We start from the raw sequence: 26,135 nt of genomic DNA on the forward strand, positions 1-26,135 counted from the left end.
CTAAATAGCATTTTAAATAATTACACCATGAATTTACTGGTGTATTCTGTGCGACAGCTAATAAAGACAAGTACCCCAATTGCCTTCTTAACCATCTTATCTACCTGTCCTGCTACCTTCAGAGATCTGTGGATACACACACCAAGATTGCTCTGATGTTCAATACTGTGTGTCCTAGCGTTGTGTACTCATAGCCCTCCCCAAGCACACTACCTCATACTTTTCCAGGTTGAATTCACTGCGCCATCCACTTTAGAAGTCCACTGATATCTTCTAGCAATTTACGATCCTCTCTATCACTAAAAACTTTTCTGTCATCAGCAAACGTCTTGATTGCAGCCTCCAAATTTAGATCCAAGGCATTAAATGTACACCACAAATAGCAATGGCCTATGGAACCCCACTAGTAACATACTTCTAGGCACATAAATATGCCTCTACCAACACTTTAGCTTCGTATATCTGAGCCAATTTTGGATCCCACATGCCACTTTGCCTATCCCAGTGCTCTTACTTTCTTGTATCAGTCCGCTGTGTGAGACCTTATCAAAAGCCATGCTAAATTCCATGTAGCCCACATCAAAATGCATTATCCTCATCAACACACCTGGTTGCCTCCTCAAAAAAGTTGATCAAATTTGTCAAGCGCAATTTTTCCTTAACAAATCCATGCTGAGAGACTAATGCCTCTCCCTCGGAGTGCAGATAAACTCTGACACTCTGAATTCACACTCAAAGGTTTCCCAGCATTCAATGGTCTGTAATTTCCTGGTCCATTTCTTCTTCCCTTTTTAACAGGGCATCTTGTTTGTGGCCAGAATATTTTAAAATGACTGCCAGTGGCCCTGACAGTTCCTTCTTTGCCTCCTTCAACAAACTATGACATTTTTCCTGGGCACTTTTCAGGGTGCCAAAATCACTAACACCTCCTCTATGCTAACTTCTTTTGATATTTCATAGGCTTCCACTCTAATATTCATCTCTGTGTCATCCTTTAACATTGAACACTGCACATTGCAAGTGACATTCACACCATACATGTCAGACAATGACCATCTCAACCAAGAATTTTACCACTGTCTACTGACATTCAATGGCATAATCTTCAGTGAATCCCCCACTGTCAACATCCTGAAGTTTGACTTCATATTTGATCCTCTCTCTGCTGGACTTTGGGAAGCTATAGTACACACCTAAGTGCCTTTTGTCCTTTTTGTGGATTTTACTTCGATCGACATGGCCTCATTTGATGACCGTTCCAGGATATTATCCCTCCTTATTGCTGTAATTGATTCCTTGATCAATATTGCAGGTCATCCTCATATTCTATTCCTCTCTCTATATCATCTAAATATCCTATGATCAGGAATGCTGAGCTGCCAATCGTACTCCTCTTTCACCAAGTTTCAGTCATAGCTGTGATATCATACTCCACATGCCTGTCTGTAACGTCTTAGTTCCTATTCTTATTCCTCAGGCTCCTTCTATTAAAATACATTCCATTTGACCTTGCCAAACTCACTTCTTTCTTACCTACTGTTTTCTCCTGTCTTCCAGATTCATTTCTTGGAGTTTAACCTCCAATTTCATCTCAGCTTCTGTCTTCTATCAATCTAGTTTACATCTGCTTGAATAGTAATAGCAAACCTATAGTTAATAGTCCCATTCCCGTTGGGAGAAAAGCCATTCAACTCATACAGGTCTCTCTCCTCCAGAAACTATCCCAACGTCTCAAGAATCTAAAGCCTTCCCACTTCAGCCACTTATTTATTTGCATTATTCTTCAATTCTTATACTCACTACTGTGGGGCACCGGGAGTAATATAGAACTACTATCTTTGAAGTCCTGCTTATTAATTTCTCAACCAAGATCGCCAATGTGAAGTTAAGTGCCCTTTCTGAAAGAAACATTATGTCACATTGTAACAAGAGATCTCGAAAGCAAAGCAAACGTAATCTGATTAAAGTATTACTCCTACGGGCACTGAGGCACTTAATTCTCCTTGGTGTCCACCTGTCTTGGAAGACCTAAGCTTACCACCAGACACTGCTCCCTGCCGAAAGGCACCTGGTTGTACCACTAAAGAGAGGCAGTCAGTTGGCTAAATAATCGACTCAAATGTCTGTGGATTGTCACCTTGGCCATGCACACAGGTTCTCCAGTTTGCACACACCTTCTCCTACCAGTGCTCACAGATTATGATCACAAAACTATATTCAGCACAAGTTTGGAGGATGTGATTGAAATCCTTTGTTTTTTATTTTAAGTTCATGCGAATGGCATCATGCATGGCGATGGTACATACGTTTCACTTTTATATTGAATACACATGATGATAAAGGATTCAATAAATAAAAACTGAAACATTTGATGATTTAAATGTCACCCCTTGATAGTACAAGAAATTAGGTCATGAATAAATATGAATTAAAGATCAGAGGTAATCAATTTGTAAAGACGATGACCAAGCCACAGTCAAGCTGCGTGTGCAATTTCAGGTACTTCATCACAGCATGGATTATTAAGGCTATAAAACATTTAAGACAGTCACCAAAATGGTTACACTGATGATAAAGAGCAACTTATTCTATGATGATCAAATGTGACTATTTTCAATGGAACAGAAAAAGCCATGAGGAAATTTAATGGAGCTTTAAACATCATTATGCATTTCAATAAAGTGGATACAAAAATGTTATTCTTTATTATTGCAAAATCAATTATGAGGGTCAATCTTTGTAATTAATTTCAAACCAGAAATCATTTCTTTATGTTTGCTTTTAAGGTACATACCTTGCTTTGCTTCAGGTGAAGACCAAGTATTGCACATTTTCATGCAAAAGCAGACAAATATTTCAAGAGGAGGAAACTTAGTACCAGGTGACAACAAGCCTGAGGTGTTGAAACTGAATTATTCTATATCTATACCTGCTTATTGCCAGTGTTTAATAATCTAGTTATGCGTTATAATCAGATTTTTAAAATATCAAACAATTCCGTCCATTGTATACAATTTATTACGTAGAATTTATGGCATCAAAGTTAGCAAATTAGCCCAGCTAGTCCTTGCTCGTAATCATAACACTTCCCACTCAACTTCATCTAACTCCATGATTGTTCTATGCCTTTCTGCCTGTAAAAGTCAAGTCTTCTTAGTTCCAGAGGACCACGAGGCTGCTCACTGAAATGAATGGTGGTTTAACTCGAAGGTCACCACAGATCAGTCGAGGGAAGAGAGGTTGTTGAGAAAGACAGTCATTCATGGTAACCTGAACTAGCGTGGGAATTAAGCCCATGATGTTTGTACCACACTGCATCAAAACATCCAGCCAACTGAATTTCTCCCTTTAGTTTCCTTCTGTAGCATCTTTGAAATGCAAAATATCCCAAATCACTCTGTAGGACAATAGTAAGAATTCTAAGATGGAAATAATGGATTTTTAAAAACAAAATTACATAGATAAAAGAGGAAAGGAGGGAAGGAACTCCAGAAAGCAAGATAGTGCATCCCTCACCTAGAGGCTTTCATAGTCAATGGAATATATCTTAGCAGAGAGATAGGAACCATCTCTTGAAGTAGACATTGTTAGGGGGCCAACTTCACTGAGCCAACTCCTTATTGATAATTAACTTAGGCTTATCCATGATGATTCAAAAAACAAAGGTATTAAGAATAAGGAGGAAAGGAATGCCTGCAAGGCTTAGCAGAATGTTGGAATTACAAGTAGGTGGAATAATAATCTGATCAAATTTGACTGGGAAGGGAGAGCCACCATATCATGCTAAGGTCAGAATAAACTGAGCCCTGCGTCAGTTTTCACTGGAAGTTTAGGATATACATAGGAAGTGGGGAATAATAATGAGGACAGTGCCAAGAACATTGGAAAGTAACCCAGCCCAAGGACTGGTGTTAGGAGAAGGAATAACCTAAGAATGCCAAGAGCATATAGAGTGACCAGTGTGGAGATATGAGATTGGATGCCCTAGAAGAAGATATGGAATTAGTACGCTGAAAGTTTTTGGAAATATCATGAGGGAAGCTCGAGAACAGAGTATGCAATATTGACTGGAGAAGGGGTATGCAAGATGGAATGAATTGCCTGGAGACTACCCAACCCACATAGCAGTATTAGTCACCCTGCCACACATAAATGGTAAGAGAGTAAGTGTATGCAATGATAGCTGCTATGTTTTTGGGAGAGTACACAATTACATGGTATCGTAGAGAGTAAGTTACCTCCACTGGAGTTTCAGTGAGATATGAAGGAATACTTAACTGATTGGTAAAGACAGTTAGGAGACCCATCAACATACCTGTGATTAAGACTGAGACCCACACAAAGGTAGAAAAATCACAAGAAGCTGGTAACAAATGGGGAGATTACTGGACCCAAAAAAGACAGAAGGACAGCTAGAAGTAATAAAGATATATGGTCAATAGAAGAACAGTCATTGCAAAAGGCAGAGGTCTCAACAAAGGGAGAGAGTAGAAGTGGGAACAGGAACGAGTAGTTAAGGGAGAAGATTGGATATGGTGAAAGAAATAAAAGGCATTGGTCAAAGGGTAATCCAGAGAGCCAATTGGAAATATACCATGGGATAGGATATTCAGGGATTAAGATCACTCCGAAATTGGCAAGCATATATATGAGACATTGCCAACAATTCTAGCCGTGAGCAGACGTTAACCTTAGATAGGCAGGAAAATTGAAGATGGGGAAAGTACATACACCCCAAGCAGCCAGTGGAAAATCTGCAAGCAGATTTACCAGACCCTGCCACCAAGTGAAAGGAAGACCGATTGCTTCGTAATTGTCAACAATTCACTCAATGGATGAAAGCATTTACAATTAGGGACTTCACAGCCAAAACTGTAGCAAAGATACGTGTCAGAGAAATAATACCCTGATGAAGACCCCACTACAAACAGAATAGGATATTCATTTCACTGGGAGGGTGTTGAAGGAAACCCAAGTTATTGGGAATCAAACTACAATTCCACATCCCTTACCATTCTCTATCACCAGGAATGGCATTACGGATTAATCAGACCCTGCAAATAGCTTTAGCAAAGAGCTCAAGGGGAAAAGGGACAAGATGGGTAGGTGCCCTCCTAACCTACTTATGGGATTAAGATCATGAAATAGCTCATGGAGTGGGTACATCCCATTTAAGTTAATATAGAGAGCTATGCAAATACGATCAGATGTGTTGACAGAGGGGAAAGGCATAGGTCCCAACTGGGATACGTTATGATAATATGTAGAGGAAATAGGCGCTCCGCTCCATGGCACACAGCAGATAGTCAGGATCAAAATGTGATCTGGGACCCGGAAACAGCAAACCCTGTAGAGGAACATGAATTGGCAGGAGATTTGTTGGTGGCAAAGACCATCCCTGTTAGAGCAGGGTTGCAGCCAAGATGCTTTAGAACCTACTCAATAACACTGACAGAGATTCTTGCACTATGCATAGAGATCACATCGAAAGGGCATTGGAAGCATTAGAATTTTTAGCTAAAGTAGTCTAAAGGAGTTCGTGAGAACTAATAGTCTGCGCTCATACCCTCAGCAAAAGACCATAGCTACAATGAACATTCAAATCATAGGGATGATCACTCTAATTACTGCGCACATTTGGACTGAAACACCTTGTGCAAGAGGAACATTTGACCAAACAGAAGTCAAACACTTTTTCTTTAGGCAGATGGGAGCAGGAAGGAAAGAGCCTTATGGGTGAGTGAAATACCAAAAGGAATTTGGAAAAAGTCATAAGTGCACACCTTGAACATTAAATCCCTCCAGGCTCGTATTAGCTACATTTTGGGAAAGAGCAGCAGTGTGAGCAGATAGGGTCAAAGTGCTAGGTATGCAATGAGACCAAGATGTAAATCTTTGGGTGAACCATGGCCCATAGTATGCATTAAGGGGTGATATAGTGTTCTCAATATACTGTTGGGTAACCATAAGTATGACAGAAAGTGGGGGGAGCGAAACAGCAAAGAGAGGTTTCTTTGGGGATTGGCTACAGATATGTCAGTGAGTCTACACTGATCAAATCAGTTCATGGCAGTTGCAATAACCAATCTTAGGGGCAACAGTTACCAGTCATGCATCTACTGCAATATCAATGAGGTAAGCAATCCACCCACTGTATCACTATGGCCAAGACAGAGAATTGAAAGATATGACCAGCCATGTGCACAAAGGCAGTGGTAATCTTAACCTTCATGTCTCAATTGACACAATACATCATTGTATTTTCTCGGTTTTGAGAAAAGGAGCCAGTAGTGGAAGGAGCTCTCCTTAAAAGGAGGTGGACCAAGAGGTAACGTGGTGGAATGGTTTTGGAACCAGAGGCATTCCCCTTCTTTTGCTTGTAGCTTAGCACATATATACCATGTAAATGTCCTTTGCCTAAAGCTGCTGCACCACTTGCATATAAGCAGCAAATACTATTTATCCACAGGAAAATCAGGGATGTTATTACACTTTTACTTGGACTTTAGTAAAGCTTTTGATAAGGTTCCACAAAGTAAGTCACTTGGGATTCAAGATGAGCCTGCCAACTGGATACATAATTGGCTTAATGGCCGGAGACAAAATGGTTGTAGAAGATTGTTTTTCAGACTGGATCCTGTCACCAGTGGTGTCCCACAGTAATCGGTTCTGGGTCTTCTTTTGTTTGTCATTTATAGAAATGATTTGGATAAGAATATATAAGGCACAAAATTGGTGTCATAGTAGACAGTAAAGAAGGTCAAAATTATAAAGAGATTTTAATCAAATTTGTCAATGGGCTGAAAAATGGCAGATGAAGTTCAATCTGGATAAATGTGAGGTATTACTTTTTGGTACAACAAACAAGAGGAGGACTTTTACAATTAATGGTATGACCTTGGGTAGTGTTGTAGAGCAGAGGGTTTAGGGTTTCAAGTACATAATTCTTTGAAGTTTTAGTCACATGTGGACAGGGTAGTTAAAAAGGCATTTAGCACATTTGCCTTCATTGCTCAGTCCTTTGAGTGTAAGAGCTGCAAGCCATGTTACAATTGTACAGGACATATGTCACGCCTCTTCTGGAATACTGTATCCAATTCCAGTTGTCCAGTTATAGAAGGATATTAAGCTGGAAATAGTTCAGAAGAGATTTATCAGGATGTTGCCGGGTTTGGAAGGTTCGAGTTAAAAAGAAACACTGAATAGGCAGAGTCTTTTTTCACTGAAGCGGAGTAGGTTAAGACATGACCTTATACAAGTTTATAAAATCATGAGGGATATAGATAGGGTTAATAGTAGGTGCCTTTTCCCTGGGATGGGGAGTTTCAAGACTCAGGGGCACATTTTTAATGTAAGAGGAGAGATTTAAAACAGACGCGGGCTTTTTTTTTTAAACAGAGGGTGGTTCACTTATGTAATGAACGTCCTGAGGAAGTGGTTGATGGGGTACAATTGCAACATTTAAAAGACATTTAGGCAGGTACCTTTGGGAAGGCAGGTGGGACTAGTTGAGTTTGGGATTATATTCAGCATGGACTGGTTAGCCCAAAAAGGTCTGCTTCTATGCATTATGATTCTATAATTCTCCTAGATGGGTACTGAGTTACTATTATAAGTCAAATTTCAGTAACTAAGTGAAAGCATTGTCAGAGGCTAAAATCTATATGGGAATGGTAAGCATTAGGAGATCTTTAAATGTTTTATTGAATTCAAATTTCATAATCTGTCATGGTAAAATTCGCATCCAAGTCCCTAGAACATTATCTGGGTCACTGGATTAACGCTCCCTGTGTTGTAGTGTCTACAGCTTGGTCTCCAGCTCAAATGAATTTGAACCAAAATTCTTCCAGCTGCAGACTTATGGACCAGACCAAGCCTCCTCAAAATACATGAAGGAGATGGCAGAGATCCTCACTTTTTCTTATTTTAAAGACAAGGGACAAACATTGTGATCCAGGTGCAATTTGATTGATCAAACTACCAGTCTTAAAGTGAAGCACACTTTATTCACACGTCAGAGTTAAAATACAATAAAAGAAAGAACTGGAATAACTTAACTCTATTGGAAAACCTAACAGAATAATAGATTATTTAACTACTAAATATAAACTGTTCCAATATAGTAACAGCCCATAAGTACTCCCTTGGCAATGACAAATTCAGTAAAATTGATTGTATCACATGCAGTTCTAGCAATAGGAAGAGAGCTTCCATGCCTTTAGCTGTAACAGCAACAGGAAAAACAGCTTTCACATCCAACTTCAAGAGACAAACAGCAACAACTATTGAAGGCTAAAACTAACAACAAATCCTGGTTCTACGGAAGGTTAACCCAACCCATTCAAGCTGATTCTGTTGTTCCAACTTTTTATAAAACTCAAGGCTTTACAAGCTGTTTACTGTTTTGGAACAAACTGCTCTTCACCTCTGTCACAACTTTTCTTCATTAAAAAAAGGGACACATATTTCTTAAAGCCACAGTTTTGTCACAAGATCCTCATTGTAGACCTATTCTACTTGAATATATGGTGTCCACAAGCTCAAACATTGTACAACAATCACACATCATAAGCATTGCCATCTTTATAATGATTAAGGCATCAATTAATTAACAATGAAGCAGCAAAACAACTAACTTTCTGGCCTATATTATTTCAAAAATACATTCAACTACCCCAATTGAAACATCTTAACTAAGAAAAGTAGAAAACATTCACACAATAAGCTTTACGGTCAGCAAACCTTCATTATGAAGAAAACTTTTACCATTATTGATTTAAACAGCCAAAGTATTAAGCAAAAGCAATAATAAACCTCATAAGAACAAGGAGACGAACAGATATTCCAAGGAGAATGCAACCGGAGTGTCAGATTTTGTTGTCAAGTAAGAATTGGTTTCATTGTAATTACAAATTAACAAAAGAAATGAAAGGCCAAACTAGATGGAACAAAGATTAAAGATGAAATTCAATCTGACCTATGAGCACAGAAAGCTTATAAAATTGGATTGCACACATGCTTCCTGTTTCAACGCTTAATGTGTCAGGGTTGCACATTCTTACCATTATGTGACCAAATCATTTTATATAGCCAATCTTTGGTGATCGCAAGAACGTGAACAGCGAGTGAAAGAAAATGTCCAGATCTTCCAGAATATCAAAGCATATGCTCAGCATCACAACCTCAGCCAAGTGAAATATTTCTAAATTTATATTCCATATGTGCATGTAGCTTTTGCAATAAATCTATCTTGGGGAGATGGCAGAGTGATAGCAATATCACAGGGACTTAACAATGGCAACTACCATAACTTACTGTGAAAGATATGTCTTGAATGATCAAAATGTAATATCTCCCATAAAGATTCATTGCTGATACCGCTGTTCTTGTTTTCCCTTTAGCCACTTCATGTTTACACACAATTCCAGAACCACAACATGCGAGTCAACTGTTACCTATCATTTGAAATAGCTTAGCAAGCGATTCAGTTGAGCTAAATAACTCAAAAGTCTAAAGACAAGATGAAAACCAGAGGATCATCTGCCATCGACCTCAGCACCTGAAAGGACAACAATAAACACAGATCTGGCAAGACTGCAAAGGACAATGTACCACCAAATGGGGGCTTATGCAAAAGTTTGGAGAGTTTTACCACTTATGACATCATACCTACATCGCATACAATAGCCAGAAGTGACCACGACCATCAGGTCAGAGCTAAGCTATGCAGACCTGCCATTTCCAACCATGAACAATTAACCAACAGGAAGGGAGGGAGGCAGCCACACAAACCTCATCATACTCAAAGATGGGAGATACCCAGCAAATCAGTGCAATTGACAGGACTGAAGTATTTATATGTATTCAGCCAGGAGTGTCAATGGAGGATTTAAGGCTTCCCCAGTGTCCTCAGTATCAGAGGCAAGTGTTCAAATAGTTTGATTCATTCAACATGTCAAGGAATGGAGGAAGACACGAGATACTGCAAGGTCAATAAGCTTGACAACATTGCAGCAATATTATTGTGCTTCAGAACCAGCTGTTCCGGTACAGGCACAACACGAGCATTTCCCAAAAATGTAAAAACATGTCCAGACACAAAAGGTAAGGCATATCCAACATGGCCAATTACCACTTCATGAGTTGATTCTCCATCATTACCAAAGTGATCAAAGGGTCTTCAACAGTACTATATCAAGCAGCACCTGCAAATGAATAACAGACTCAGATGTTTGATTAAGGTTCTGACCTGATTACAGCCTTAGAGGACGATTATCTCGGCCCTAAGACATCATTGCAAGTCTCCTCGGCTCAATTACCTTCAGCTATTTCATCGATAACTTTCCCTACTTCATAAGGTCAGAATTAGAAATGTTCACTGATGTTTGCACAACAGGCAGCAAAATAACATGAAAACTTGGGCTAATGTGTATGCAACAGTTGTGCCTTGTAAGAACAGTTCCAGCACTGCTTCCAACAAGAGAGAATCTAAACATCACCCATTCAGGTTCAATGGCATCACTACAGCTGAATTCCTCACTATTTACATCCTGGGGATTACCATTAACCAGAAACTGAAATGGACCAACCAATATAAACACTGCAGCTTCAACAGCAGGTCAAAGGCTATGAATCCTCCTGAACGCCACTTACAAGGCACAAAATAGGAGTGGAAATGGAAGGTTTATCACTTGCCTTGATGAGTGCAGCTTCAACACCACTCAAAAAAACTTGATACAACCTATGGAAAGCAGCCCACTCAATTGGCACTCCTTCAACATTCATTACTTTCACCTTCAATACATCATTCAGCAGTTTGTCACATCTACAAAATGAAAGAATTTCCAGCCAGGTGAAATAACATAGGAGGCAATTTCTTAGCTGGTGGGGTAAAATGTGGAACAATACAAATCAGATGCTAACACAAGCAAGCAGACCAATTTGTGAATTCAATAGACAATAGATGCAGGAGTAGGCCATTCAGCCCTTCGAGCCTGCACCACCATTCAATATGATCATGGCTGATCATCCTCAATCAGTATCCAGTTCCAGCCTTATCTCCATAACCCTTGATTCCACTATCCTCGAGAGCTCTATCCAACTCTTTCTTAAATGAATCCAGAGACTGGGCCTCCACTGCCCTCTGGGGCAGAGCATTCCACACAGCCACCACTCTCTGGGTGGAGAAGTTTCTCCTCATCTCTGTCCTAAATGGTCTACCCCGTATTTTTAAGCTGTGTCCTCTGGTTCGGTACTCACCCATCAGCAGAAACATGTTTACTACCTCCAGAGTGTCCAATCCTTTAATAATCTTGTATGTCTCAATCAGATCCCCTCTCAATCTTCTAAACTCAAGGGATACAAGCCCAGTCGCTTCAGTCTTTCAGCGTAAAGTAGTCCCGCCATTCCAGGAATTGACCTTGTGAACCTACGCTGCACTCCCTCAATAGCCAGAATGTCTTTTCTCAAATTTGGAGACCAGAACTGCACACAATACTCCAGGTGTGGTCTCACCAGGGTCCTGTACAGCTGCAGAAGAACCTCTTTGCTTCTATACTCAATCCCTCTTGTTATGAAGGCCACTATGCTATTTAGCCTTCTTCACTACCTGCTGTACCTGGCTGATTGCCTTCATTGACTGGTGTACAAGAACACTCAGATCTCTTTGTACTGCCCCTTTACCTAAATTGATTCCATTGAGGTAGTAATCTGCCTTCCTGTTCTTGCCACCAAAGTGGATAACCATACATTTATCCACATTAAACTGCATCTGCTATGTATCTGACCACTCACCTAACCTGTCCAGGTTACCTTGTAATCTCCTAACATCCTCCTGCCACCCAGCTTAGTATCATCAGCAAATTTGCTAATGTTATTACAAATGCCATCTTCTATATCAATTCAAAAGGGAAACTGAGCAGACAATAATGACTGGTAACTACTGAGATAAGAGGTGAGCTCCTCTCAGATGACAACCTGCTGCTTGTGTACTTGGTCACAAAGAAAACAATTTGCTCTTTTCACTCCCACCAATCCACAAGTAAAGTTGAGACATAAAAGAAAGTCCAGCTAATTTCTACTTTCTTGGAATTGCTTTCAAATTGAAAGCACAGCAGTAATTTAGATACCTGTTGAAAAAAAATGTATAGCTCATCTGTTTGTATTTAATGGCTTAATCCTGGTTCTGAGAACATTTCTGCCTTCTGGCCTGCCAGGAGATATTCATTAACCCTCTGCAGTCAGGTTTTATATTCCTTCAAAGCTGTAGGGTGTTCAATGTCTGTGAAACCTCTCAGTACAAAATTGCTGTAAAAGTGGTCTAAGAATACTTCATGTTTCAGACATTCAAAATCAACTGTGCTGCTTGTCGTGAGTGGAATTTCTAGGAGGACCACTCTGAGTTGGGGATGTAATACGGTCCAATTCTTGAATCCTTTTCTTCTCTCTTCTGGATGTAAATTAGTAGTTCAAAAACTTTTTATCTGAAGCAAAAATGTTAAATTGAATGCGTGTTATGAAGTGCGAGGAAGCTCACAAATGTTGATATACGGTTATGATTAAGTGTGATTGTTTCAATCTAATGCGATTTAAAGTTAAGTTGTAGATCTACTGCACTCAGAATGCAAGCTTACAGGTTTTTTTGGTTGGACTAAATAAATTAAGGTTCTTTGCAAGGGATTGCAGGAAAATAACTTATCAGAATGGTATTAAAATTTTAAGTTTTCAAGGAAGAAATCCTGAAATGATTGTTTTTGGCCAAAATCATGGTTGCAAAGTATTCTGATCAAAATGTGAAGAATTTTAATCTGATACTAACTTCACATGCTTAGAATGATTTTTCTTTTATAATTAAAATCGGTATAAACTGGGATATTTAGAGTGATTATGCTTAATCCTAAATTAGATTGATTTTTTGACTTCAAAACCTTACAAAATTAAAGATCTGAGGATACTGTTCACAATACAATTTTCAAAAGGGAAAATTAATTATAAATTCGGAGGCAGCTAATTACAAATTGAAAGCAGATAGTCTGACTTTCATGCAGTGGGCTCAAGGTGTTAAAAGGAAGAATTTTTTTTTATTTTTAAAAACAGATTGGTTTGAGAGAGAAGCCAAACAACTGTGGTGTGACCTGGCATCACACTAAAATGCTGCAGACATTTCTGCTAGAAAGAATGGCAGAGTTTGAAATAGAGTCTTACTTCCTATTGTTCAGCAAAATTTCTTTTTTAAACCTGTAGAATGACAGTGTATGAATTGAAATTATCTGTTTCTCCAAAGAAAACAAATCAAAGCAAAGTGAACTCTTAAGATTAAGTTTTCACGCCACTGGATAACCTGTTCTGCCTAAAGTAGAATAGATCCTTTACACCTTTTGCAGACTAGTAGAATGGGATTTACAGCAACTTCAAGTTGATCAGCCATTTATAATTAAAATCGACGAACTAAAATAAGTTATTTTAGGTTTACTAAGATTTTTTGTAAACCAGAAAATACAGATAACATAGCTTCAATGTTTCAAAAGAAGAAGAAGAAAGGTTTCTTTTGAACAGCATAAATTAAATACCAGAGGAAACTTGTCAGCCCAATAATGCTGTTATTGAAATTAGGGATAATTTTGAAATGTAAAAGGCATAGCTCAATTTAGCAAGTTACTGAAAAGAAGCCGACAGCTAAAATAAACAATAAACAGGCAAAATTAAAATACAAATGCTTTCCTTTTGCTTTTAACTATATTAATAATCTGTTAATTGTAAAATATCTCCACAGTTTATGAAAGAAGTAGGCAACTAATGGGATGTGTAAAATTGTACAAGGAGGGGTTGTGGAGTAAATACATTAAAAGTGACCTATAATTTAAGTAGTTAAAGGCCAACTGGAATAACCAAAATATCAATTAACTTTATGCTCCACATAACCAATCAGCTTATTCTTAACTGGAACAATTCTTTCGATCCTGGGTATGGAGCTGCAAGAGCAGAAAGAGAACAGGATGTGTTTCAGAAGTAATAAAAAAAAGTGATGAAGAAACTCAGCAGTATCTGTGGACAACAGAACAAAGTTAATGGTTTTTATTCAATATAACTCTTCTTTGCATATATTTCAATAGCAATAATTCCAGTCCCAAATTCATAGTAAATCTTTAGTATAAATTATCAAGTTTCACAATGGGCATGGAAACACTAAGACTTAGGCCAAAGGACAAAATATCCATTCAACTCTCAATTTGCAAAAAAAGATGCAGTTCAGGACATAATTGTAAAGAAAACCGGATATTGAAAATATTCACTTCAGAACTGTGCCCAAATGTTAGTGGCCAGAGTTTGATCAATACAAATCTGGGGAGGGGGAAAGTATTTGCAACCCACCTAGTTTCAGTGAATGATGCTTAGGACACTACCACTGTACCACAAGAATCCTCAAAGGACCTCCAAATAATCTGCAAAGTTGCTTCCTCGGCCTGAATGGAATTGGTGTAACATTACCTGTAGCACCACCACCTAACCCTGTATCATTTACCAAGCTGAAGAATGAAAAGGGATTGAATTATGGTGTAGCCCACGACTTACTACTGTATGTGCACCCAAAGAAGATATTTTAATGGAAACAAATTGGAGGAGTACAACACCCATTGATGTGCAGTCATATACTCTCAGAGTACATCATGATCCTGAGGTAACTTGTGGGTTAACATAACCAAGACCAATACCAGCTGCAAACTAGCAGACTACTTATGCTTGTATGGGTAAGTACAGTGTGATTACTAATCAAAAAGGGCTTTCAATACAGAGAAGAATCCAAGAGATACACCGTCCACCTTTATGCATTACCAAAATTCTCAGGTATGGCTTTGGCTTGAGGAACTGAACATATACTGCTGAAATTCCATGGAGATGTGCAATCTACAAAACTGCGTCAACTTTTTCAACTATGAGGTGCACCTCTTCCAGAACACTTGCGTGAATGCCAGAATCTGGGCAGAGAATTGAGACATTCGGAATGACATTGAAAACATTAAGCCCATTACTGCTGGTGGCAGGATTTAGGGAACTTGAGACAATATCCAAATCCATCATTGGTAATCATTTTGTGGCTCTGTCCAGATGATGATGGGTGGAGGCAGCAATGCTCCAACACGGTGGTGAAAAAACAGGAACAGGTGGAATTTGGAAGCAAGCCTTCTGGCTCAGAGGAAAGGACATGATCATTGCACTAAAAGTGTCCTCAAAAGACTTATAGGACTGACGGTCAATCCATTTGGTTGAGTTCCAAATATATCTTCCATGGCAAACAAACTGTGGCAAAGGAACTGAATACAAAGCTTCTGTTACAGAGGTAAGCTGTACTGAAACCTTAGTATTACAGGAAGCTATTCTAGGAGAAGGTGAGAACTGCAGATGTTGGAGATCAAAGCCAAAACGTGTGCGCTGGAAAAGCACAGCCGGTCTGGCAGCAGAGGAGCAGGAGAATTGACATTTTGAGCATAGGCTCTTCATCAGGAATGAAGCTATTCTAGACAACCAAGCAAAGCTTACCCTCAGAATGTGCTTGAACAAAATCTATAATTTTACTCAAAGACTCAAAAGAGGCTGTTCTTAAACTACAACAACACACTCGTACTGAGTGCTGTACTGACCGGTGACCAGAAATGTATTGATACGGATAAGAACACATCAGAGATTGAATAATACACTAAATGGGTCAAATTCAGACACCACCATCTATTAGGTTAAAATCAAGAAAATTATGAAATGGCAAACATTTAAGAAATGTGAAGCAGCTGCAAAAACAAGTTTCAAGTATCTTTACATCCAGGAAAGAACAGCAATCTCAGCACAGCAATCATTAGAATTAGGATCCTTCCCTCTATCACAGAAGATGGTTCATCTTGTAATATTTTTGATGAACTGGGTTCACAAAAGCCTTGTTACCTTTCCCATTCTTCCCTCCTGACATCAGTGAAATTCCACCTCATATTACTTGCTTACACTGTGGAGTGTAGCTATCAAATTAATATACATCAGACTTTACATGTTGCATCAAAATCAATTTAAATCACAAGCAAAAAACTTCCATTTCAAAAGGGTGAACAATATCTGCAATGACTGCTTAATTTTTTAAAATTCACAATAAACAAACTTAAAATTAGGAGAAAGTGAGGACTGCAGATGTTGGAGAACAGAGTCGAGAGTGTGACACTGGAAAAGCACAACAGGTCAGGTAGCATCCGAGGAGCAGGAAAATTGATGTTTCGGACTTAAGCCCTTCATCAGAAATGAGGTTTATGGGCCAGAGAGATGAGAGATAAATGGGAGGGGGGTGGGGTTGGGGGGGAAGGTAGCTGAGAATGCGATAGGTAGATGAAGGTGAGGGAGAAGGTGATAGGTCAGAGAGGAGGGTGGAGCTGATAGATGGGAACGGTGATGGACAGGTCAGGAGGGCAGTGCCGAGTTGGAGGCTTGGGACTGGGCTAATGTGGCGGGAGGGAAAGTGAGGAAACGAGGAAACTGGTGATATCCACATTGATCCTGTGTGGCTTAAGGGTCCCAAAGTGGAATAAGAGGCGTTCTTCCTCCAGGTGTCGGATGGTGAGGGTTTGGTGATGGAGGCAGCCCAAGACCTGCATGTCCTTGGAGGAGTAGAAGGGGGAGTTGAAGTTTTCAGCCATCGGGTGGTGGGGTTGGTTGGTGCGGGTGTTCAGCCACAGGGCGGTGGGGTTGGTTGGTGCTTGCAGGTGTTCAGTCACAGGGCAGTAGGTTTGGTTGGTGCAGGTGTTCAGCCACGGGGCAGTGGGGTTGGTTGGTGTGGGTGTTCAGCCATGGGGCTCGTCTACATATACATCAATATCTTCTACATCGGGGAGACAGGATGCCTACTTGCAGATTGTTTCAGAGAACATCTCTGGGACACCCACACTAACCAACCCCACTGTCCAATTGCTGAACACTTCAATTCCCCCTCCCACTCCGCCAAGGACATGCAGGTCCTGGGCCTCCTCCATCGCCAAACGCTCACCACCCGAGGCCTGGAGGAAGAATGCCTCATATTCTACCTTGGGACCCATAAACTACACGGGATCAATGTGAATTTCACTAGTTTCCTCATTTCCTCTCCCTGCATATTATCCCAGTCCCAGCCTCCAACTCAGCACTGCCCCCTCCTGACCTGTCCATCATCTTTCCCGTCAATCCGCTCCACCCTCCTGTTCAATCTATCACCTTCTCCCTCACCTTCATCTAACTATTGCATTCTCAGCTACCCTTCCCCCCGCAACCCCATCCCCCTCCCATTTCTCTCTCAGCCCCCCGACCCACAAGCCTCATCCCTGATAAAGGGCTTATGCCCAAAACGTTGATTCTCCTCCTCCTCGGATGTTGCCTGACCTGCTATGTTTTCCAACACTCAAAATTTAAAATTAGCAATACTATCATTAAAGATAACATATTTACAATACAAAGTAGTAACGCTGTGTGCATTAGTTATTTTTCCATGATCACAGTCTTTAAAACACTGCAGAATTCAGCAAACAAACAATAAAATTAGATTTAACCCACTTTAAGCAGCAGCGATTGTCTGCAACAGCTTACCCCAGAGATATCAGCCACACGATGGATTGGCACCTCCTTCTTACTGTGCAGTCCTTTAGCATTCTTGATAGCCCTAAGGCGGCAAAAGAAAAGCGTGTATAACAAAGACAAAATATTTGCTGCAAATATTGGAATACAGAATCAGGAATGAATGTATCAGTACAAAGTCAACAGCTGTAACAACAACCAGTAATAAGGATTCCAATGAATCTTTTATAATAATACAACCGCTGGATTTTGAATGTTAATAATTCCAGGAATAATTTAAGGATGATGCAAAAGAAGCAATCACATCTCAAGAAGCAAATTCTACACATGTGTCTGTCTCAGATCTAATTTTCAAATGCCTATTTGCTATAAAGTATATCAGGAATGTGACTGGAATACTCTCCATTTGCCTGATTTAGATAGCTCCAAACAAGAAGTGTGACACTATCCAGGACAAAGCACCCTGCTACAATGGTACCCTATCTACCACCTACAAAATTCACCACCTTCACCATTGATAAATAGTGGCAGAAGCATGTATCATCTTCAAGATGCACTGCAATCACTTAACAAGGCTTGCCTGAAAGCCCCCTCCAAACCCACGACCTTCACCACGAGAAGGACAATTGCAGCAGATACACAAACATTCTACGAGTTGTACTACCCAGCGAGATCCCCTTCAAGCCCCAAAACATTTGAACCTGAAACTATATTGTCATTCTTTGATAGTTGATGGGTTGAAATCCCAGAACTACTTTCCTAACAGCACTGCTGGTGTCATTACACCTCAAGGACTGCAGCAGATCACGGTGGCAGCTCACCGCTATCTTCTCTAGGCAAAAGAGTGAAGAGTGAGTTCTTATCCCTCCAGTAAGTAAAACATCAAAATCCGTGAATTTACTGGCATGTAAAGTTCATTTGCAAGTTGAAACAAGAATACAAAAAACAAATTGTCACTGCATGAAACTGTTTTATGTATGTTCTTTACCTGGAGTTTGGAAAGACAGTGATTGGAGTCTTTGTTGAACATGAATTCAATTCATTAATGGTTACCCACTTGAGTTGGGGGAATTCACATAAAGAATTGTATAGTTGCTCCCAGAGTCTCCCAAGGCAAACCCCTTCCAGAAAACAAGTGACAGAAGCTACTTTAAATTGCCATTCTTTGGCTAGGTTAAGATTTCATATGAAAACATGGTAAACTATACAATAAATGGTTCAGATCCACATTGCTACAATTCCATGAATTTATCTGATTATTTTCACTCAAAGTTCCCCCAATAATGAAGTAACTGTAGTTCATCCATACACGTTTGTGCAGATATACAACTATCACTACACAATTAAGCATATTCAAATCTCAATTCTTCTTGGGCAGTTTGCTTGCTCCTCACCTACTGGCAACAGGATACAATGAATTGTCAATCATGAGTGAATTTTAGTCAGAACATGGAAATTACAACTTAATCTTTTGTTTGAAGTGATAGTCATTCAGTACACAAAAGGCTTTTCAGCCCATCGAGTTTGCACTGACAATCACTACAACTAAAGGCACGTTAATCCCAGATCTTTGAATCTTATGATATTTCAAGTGCTCACCCAAATATTTTTACTTAAAGGTTTAAGGTTTCCAGCCTCCACTGCCTTCCCAGGCAGTGCATTTCAGATTCCCAGCACCTTCTGAATGAAAATGCTTTTTTCTCAAATCCCTTCAATCTCCTGCCCCTTACCAGAAAACTATGTCCCCCTCATGACTGACCCTCAACTACAGGAACAGCTGCTCCATCCTCTCCCTAGCCATACACCTCAATTATGACCCCCCTCAGCCTTCTCTGCTCTAGTCTCTCCTTATAGTTCAATTGCTCCGTCCTAGGCAACATCCTGTTTAACCTCATTCTCTACCCCTTCACATCTTTCCTTTAGTGAGGTGACCAGAACTACACACAGTACCCATGCTCTGGCCTAAACAAGGAGTTCAAAAATTCCTCCTTATTCTTATAATCTACGTCACAACTGACAAAAGCAAGTGTGCCATATACTTTAACTCTCCTACACTTGCTCTCCCAAGTTTAGGGATCAGTGAATAATTACCCAAGATCTCTTTGCTCCTCTGAGTTAACCAGTGTACTACCATTCATCAAATACTCCCTCATCTTGCTTCTTCAGCAGGAATGCAGAGTTGAAAGTGTTGTTTGGGTGAAAGGGATTCCTTCAAGTCTGAAAAACTACAGTGTTAATTAACCTTTGTGATTTAGGGTGTAGGTTTGCTCACTGAGCTGTAGGTTTGATATCAGACGTTTCATTACCTGGCTAAGTAACATCATCAGTGGCGAGGGAGTTACTTTGTGATTAACCAGAGAACAGTCTTGTTGACTAAACAATATAAAGTCTGTTTCAATTAATGCAACTATTTACAGATTATATGAATATGACCCACATTATTACAGAGACTGTTAGAAATACAATAGCCTCAGGTTGGTCCCTTAAAAGCTCCTTCTGTATTCTGACAAAGGCCCCATAACATAGATTAACTGTACTCTGACATTAACCCCTTCACATCCACATATAGCAGGGAGAAGTAAATCAGATCAAGCTTCAGCATTACAATCCAACAATCATCCTGGACTTGAAAGTGCCATAAAATCTACAATGCTTCCAAAGCTTATTGTATCTGAATGACTATGATAGTGGTAGAGTGTTACACTTTGGAAAGGGAGAAAGCTAAAGGGAGGGGGAGAGCGAGGAGAAAAAGCTGGGAAATAGAAAATGCTCCTTTAGGATTAAACAGTCAACTTATCTTACCACATCAGCAAAAAATGCATAAAGGAATTTAAATGGATAGCTTTGAGAGAAGTTAACCAAATTCTCTTAGCCTGCTGGTGATCTATACATCAGGCTCCTCCTCTTTTCACTGATCCAGAGAATGGAAAAGAAAAAGACTTGCATTTATATCGTGTCTTTCACAAGTATGAGATATTCCAAAATGTTTTACAGTAAGGAAAATACTTTTAAAACCTAATTATCATTACCTCTTAGTAAGTAACAATTCACAAACATGATAACAGCAAGATAAACAAAACCAAAGTGCTTCTAACAACAATCAAAAGACCCCCGCCAGAATGCTTGCATGATGATGAGTCCATGCTTAGCTACAATAGCCTCCACTGTCAAAAAGAAACAGAAAGAGACTGTTTATCTCCTTGATTCTGCAGAGATGTGCAAGTTACCTGTGGCCTAATTCCCTACACACCCTTGTCAGAATCCCCTCATGTCTTTGGTCAACAGTAATCAATCAACCATGATTTAAAATTAACTACTGACCTAACTACTGCCCTTTCCAGAAGACAATTTCAAATTTCTGCCAGCTTTGTTTATATAGTAATGTTTCTTATCTCAAGTCTGAAAAATCTAGTGCAAAGGTTTAGATTGCATTCTCTCGTCCTAGAGTCCCCAACTCTACCTTATCTGTTCCTCTTAATATCTTGAAAGCTTCTCTCAAGCCCTCCCCTAAAATCTCTAACTTCCAGGAAATACTGGTTCATGTAAGTTGTCTTCGACTCCAGGTATCATTCTAGTAATTCCACAATGCAATTTATTCAAGGTCAATACACTGTTTGAAAGATGCAATACCAAAAATTGGCCAACATTTCATTCATGGCTTAACGAGAGCACTTTATGACCATCTAGTCCCTTGTATTCTAATCATCTCAGTGCAAAGAGAAGTATCCCATCAGCCTTTCTAATCATTTTTCAGACGCACCCGCAACATTTTAATGTTCCGTATGCATGGATCGCCAAGTCTCTTTGGACCAATATGTTAAGCTTTCACCCTTTACAAAGTAATCTGATCTACCCTTTGTAGCTATGAAGCCGATGACCTCAGGCTTACCTGAAAGTCATTTAGCACGGTTTTTACCTATTCACAAGCTATTAATATCTCCAGTATAGCAACCCATGCTCTTTGCTTCATCACAATGGTAAAATTCTGCTATTCTTGTACAATTGTCTAGAGTTTGGAAAATAAAGATATTATTTTTTAAAAATAGAAAATAGGAGGAATAAGCATTTCATGCCAATTATGCCATTCATTATGATCATGGCTGATCATCCAACTCAACAGTCTGTTCCCACTGAGCCCCCATATCCTTTAATTCCTTTAGCCCCAAGTGCTATATGTCATGCCCCCTTACAATCATACAATGTTTTGGCCTTCATTACTTTCTGTGGTAGTGAAGTTTAGACTCACCATTCTCTAGGTGAAGAAAACTCTCATCTCAGTCTGAAATGGTTTACTCCTACACCTTTAGACTGTGACCGCAATAGTCATTGTTATTCAAATAAAGACACATTTATCTCCATTTTCTCTTGCCTGCTAATCAGTTTTGTATCCATTTCCATACACTATCTCCAAACAGATGTACTTCAATGTTACATGCTGTCTGCTGTGAGAAACTTCAAAAGCCTTCTGAAAGTGCAAATAAACCACATTCATTGGCTCCTCACATCAACTCTACAAATTAGATTGTTGAATTCCAGTAAACTTGTCAAGCATGATTTCCCTTTCATAATTCCATGCTGACTCTATGTGATCCTCTCACTGTTTTCTAAGTGCTCAGCAATTAAATCTTCTATATCAGACTCTAGTATATTCCTCCCTACCAACATCAGGTCGACTGGTCTATAATTCCCAGGCTTTCTCTCTGCCTCACTTTTTAAATAGAGAGGCTACATTGATTACCCTCCATTAAATTGGAACTGTTCCAGGATCAAGAGTGTCTTGGAAAATGACCAGCTATGCATCTATCATTTCTTGGGCTATTTCCTTAAGTACAAAGATGTAGATAATGAGGTTCAGGGGGTTTACCTGCCTTCATCACCATCAATTTCCACAACACCATTTCTCTACTTGTACTGATATCCATCTCTTTCCCCAAACCCGGTGTTCCCCAACATTTCTGGTATGCTAATTGTGTTCTCTTTTGTGAACACAGAACTAAAGCATGCCTTTAGTTGGCCAGTCATTTCCTTATTCCCAGTTATCAATTCCCCTGCTTCTAAATGTATGGGATCTGTGTCTTTCCCAATCAATTTCTCTTCACATAGTCATAGAAACTTAAAAGGTCAGATTTTATGCTCCATGCAAGTTTATATCCTATTTACACTTTCTTAAACAATCCCTTTGCCCTCTTTTGCTGAATTCTAAGCTGCTCCCATTCCTCCAATCCCTTGCTTTTCCTGGACAATTTGTATGCCTCTTCATGGATCTAATACTCTCGAACTTCCCTTTTAAGTCATGGTTTAATCACCTTTTCCATTTCACTTTTGTGTCAGACAAAAATAAAAATTTTTTTGCAGTTCATTTATGTGCTTTTTAAGCGTTTTCCATTGCTTTCCACTATCATCCCTTAAAGTAATGTACACCCAATCTAACACAGCTAACTCATACCTTATCCCATTGTAACTTCCTCTATTTAGTTTGAAGACTCAGGTCTTGGAATCAACTCCATTACTCTCCATTCTGATGAAGAATTTTATTGTATTATGGTCACTCATCCCCAAGAGGCCACATGCCAATCATTCCTTTCTCATTTTACAATTCTCAATTCAGGTGGCCTGGTCTCCAGTTGGGTCCTCAACATATTGTTCCCGAAAACCATTCAGTAAACACTCCAGGAATTCCTTCTCTAGAGTATTGTCAGTAATTTGATTTGCTCAATCTGTATGTTGATTAAAGATCACCCATAATTATAAATGTTGCTAATTTCCTGTTGAATGCCATTCCCAACATCACCCTTGCAGTTCTGGGATCTATTTACAACTCCCAGTAATTTTTTTTCCCCTTTTTCCTCAGGTCTACCCATACAGATTCCACATCATCCAAGCTGATACTCTCTTCACTAATTGTGTTAATTACCTCTCTAACCAGCAAAGCAACTCTACTGCCTTTTCCTTTTTGTCCATCTTTCCTAAATACTGAATACCCCTGGATATTCAGCTCCCATTCTTGATGACCCTGCAGCCATGTCTCTGGAATCTTGACTCTATCATCTGTTTTGTCTATTTGCACAATTAATTCAGCCACTACATTGCATATGCTTCGTGCATTTTGGCATAAAGCTTTTCTTTATTCCACTTCCTCTGACTCCTTGTATAGATTTCCACCCTCCAGCCATTTTAGTTTAAAGCCTCCCTAACCACTCTAGAAAATACTCCCTGTAAGACATCAGTCCTGGTCCTGCCCAGGTGTACTGTTCCTACCTCCCCAAGATACTATCCCAAAGTCTCAGGAGTCTGGAACACAGTCCCCTTCACACCTCTCCAGCCACAGGTTCATTGATAATATCCTGCTACATCAACTGGCTAGCACATGGCACTCATGACAAACCGGAGATCGTTACTGTTGATGTTGCAATTTTTCATTTAATTCCTAACTCATTATATTCTGCTTTGAGAACCTCATCCCATTTATAAGCTATGTCTATTGTAGCTGTTCACCCTCCCCCCTCCAGAATGGCCTGTAGCCGCACTGAGACATCCTTGAAGGCAACATAGTACCGTACAATCTCATTTGCAGCCACAGAAGTACCTGTCTTCCCTTGGAATTGAATCCCCCTAAATCTTTGCATTTCCTCACTTTTTCACTCCTCTCTGTGTAGCAGAGCCAACTGTGTTGCAAAGAATTTCTGTTGTTGCTTTCCTCTCACCAGTATCAAAAGTATATCTACTTCATAGGGGAATAGGCACTGAAGACTACTGCATTGCCTCCCTAGTCCTATTGCTGTGTCTAATGGTCGTCCATTCACTTCCTACTTCTGGATTCTTAGCCTGCATTGTGACCACCTCTCTATCTCTGATATTCGCCATCTCACTGATGCTAGACAGTGTCCCAAGTCACTGATCCAGCTCCAAAATCCAGGTTTTCATTTTATGCAGCTGGAGGTATTCTATGCACAGGAGGGCCCCAGACACTGGATATGTTCCCAACTTCCCACAAACAGCAAGAAAAACACATCCTTGAGCTCTCCTGTCATGATTTACCACTTAAAATTAAAGCCTCAGGAAATGCTTTGTATCAATTTCTGTAAGTCAAATAGGAACCTTATTTATAGTCCTCATTATTTTAAAATATAGTCCTGACAAACTATATGGCACTGACAAAAAACACCAATTTCCTACTGTTCCAAATTCCCAGAAATCCAAACTGCACCTTATACTAAAGGAGAGAGTAATGCTCTATGTTTAGATATCAATGCCAATGACTCTCTTTTATGCTCCATGCAAGTTTATATCCTATTTACACTTTCTTAAACAATCCCTTTGCCCTCTTTTGCTGAATTCTAAGCTGCTCCCATTCCTCCAATCCCTTGCTTTTCCTGGACAATTTGTATGCCTCTTCATGGATCTAATACTCTCGAACTTCCCTTTTAAGTCATGGTTTAATCACCTTTTCCATTTCACTTTTGTGTCAGACAAAAATAAAAAATTTTTTGCAGTTCATTTATGTGCTTTTTAAGCGTTTTCCATTGCTTTCCACTATCATCCCTTAAAGTAATGTACACCCAATCTAACATTAACTACCAGCAAAAATTACTTCTGATCTCTTTCTTAAAAAAAACTTCACAGAACTGAAACTAAGCACCTTTCGATATTTTAAAACTTGCAACCTCAATTTTTGGAAATGTCAAATGACACACACTTAATCATAATTAAAAAGCTGAGGGAAAAATGTATAAAAACAAAATCAACAATTCAAATTAATGGTCTGAAGGTTGTTATGAAGTTGTGGGTGAACTGTACCGTTAAGGGAGCTGAAAATTCTGGCTAGCACAAAGTGTGCTGAACACCTAAAAATGTAACATTTGGGTTGAAACACATGTCTGATTCTGTGTTGCCAGGATATAAAAACAAAATTCAAAATTTGGCTAGATTAAAAGATGCCCCAGGTACAAAAGTCCAATCAAATTTGAATCTTACTATTTTGGATGGCATCAAACCAATGAAATGATCCGATGTTTTGGGGTATAAAAAGTATACTTTTTTGAACAGTTAGCCAGAGCGGCAAAAAGAGCAGGAGAAAGTGAGGACTGCAGATGCTGGAGATCAGAGTTGAAAAATATGTAGCTGGAAAAGCGCAGCAGGTCAGGCAGCATTCAAGGTGCAGGAGAATCAACGTTTCGGGCATAAGCCCTTCTTCAGGAATGAGGAAGGTGTGCCAAGCAGGCTAAGATAAAAGGTACGGAGGAGGGACTTGGGGGAGGGGCGATGGGAATGCGATAGGTGGAAGGAGATTAAGGTGAAGGTGAAAGGCTGGATAGGGGGTGGAGGCGGAGAGGTCGGGAAGAAGATTGCAGGTCAAGAAGGCGGTGCTGAGTCAGAGGGTTGGGACTGAGATAAGGTGGGGGGAGGGGAAGTGAGGAAGCTGGAGAAATCCGTATTCATCCCTTTTGGTTGGAGGTTTCTTAGGCGGAAGATGAGGCGCTCTTCCTCCAGGCGTCGTGCTGCCATGGTCTGGCGACGGAGGAGGCCAAGGACCTGCATGTCCTTGGCGGAGTGGGAGG

The 26,135-nt window shown here is 39.7% G+C and overlaps 1 protein-coding gene across 2 annotated transcripts in view; it reads right to left on the minus strand.

Annotated features, from left to right (window-relative positions):
* snd1 (staphylococcal nuclease and tudor domain containing 1) overlaps window positions 1–26,135 on the minus strand; it is an 854,179-nt gene that overhangs the window by 623,055 nt on the left and 204,989 nt on the right. For both annotated transcript variants that reach the window (XM_043713955.1, XM_043713956.1), the window contains exon 14: window positions 17,590–17,662. In XM_043713955.1, coding sequence (XP_043569890.1) covers window positions 17,590–17,662 — 73 coding nt within the window. The remainder of the gene's footprint in view (window positions 1–17,589; window positions 17,663–26,135) is intronic.

Source organism: Chiloscyllium plagiosum, chromosome 23, assembly GCF_004010195.1.
Source record: "Chiloscyllium plagiosum isolate BGI_BamShark_2017 chromosome 23, ASM401019v2, whole genome shotgun sequence".
Lineage (NCBI taxonomy): Eukaryota > Metazoa > Chordata > Chondrichthyes > Orectolobiformes > Hemiscylliidae > Chiloscyllium > Chiloscyllium plagiosum.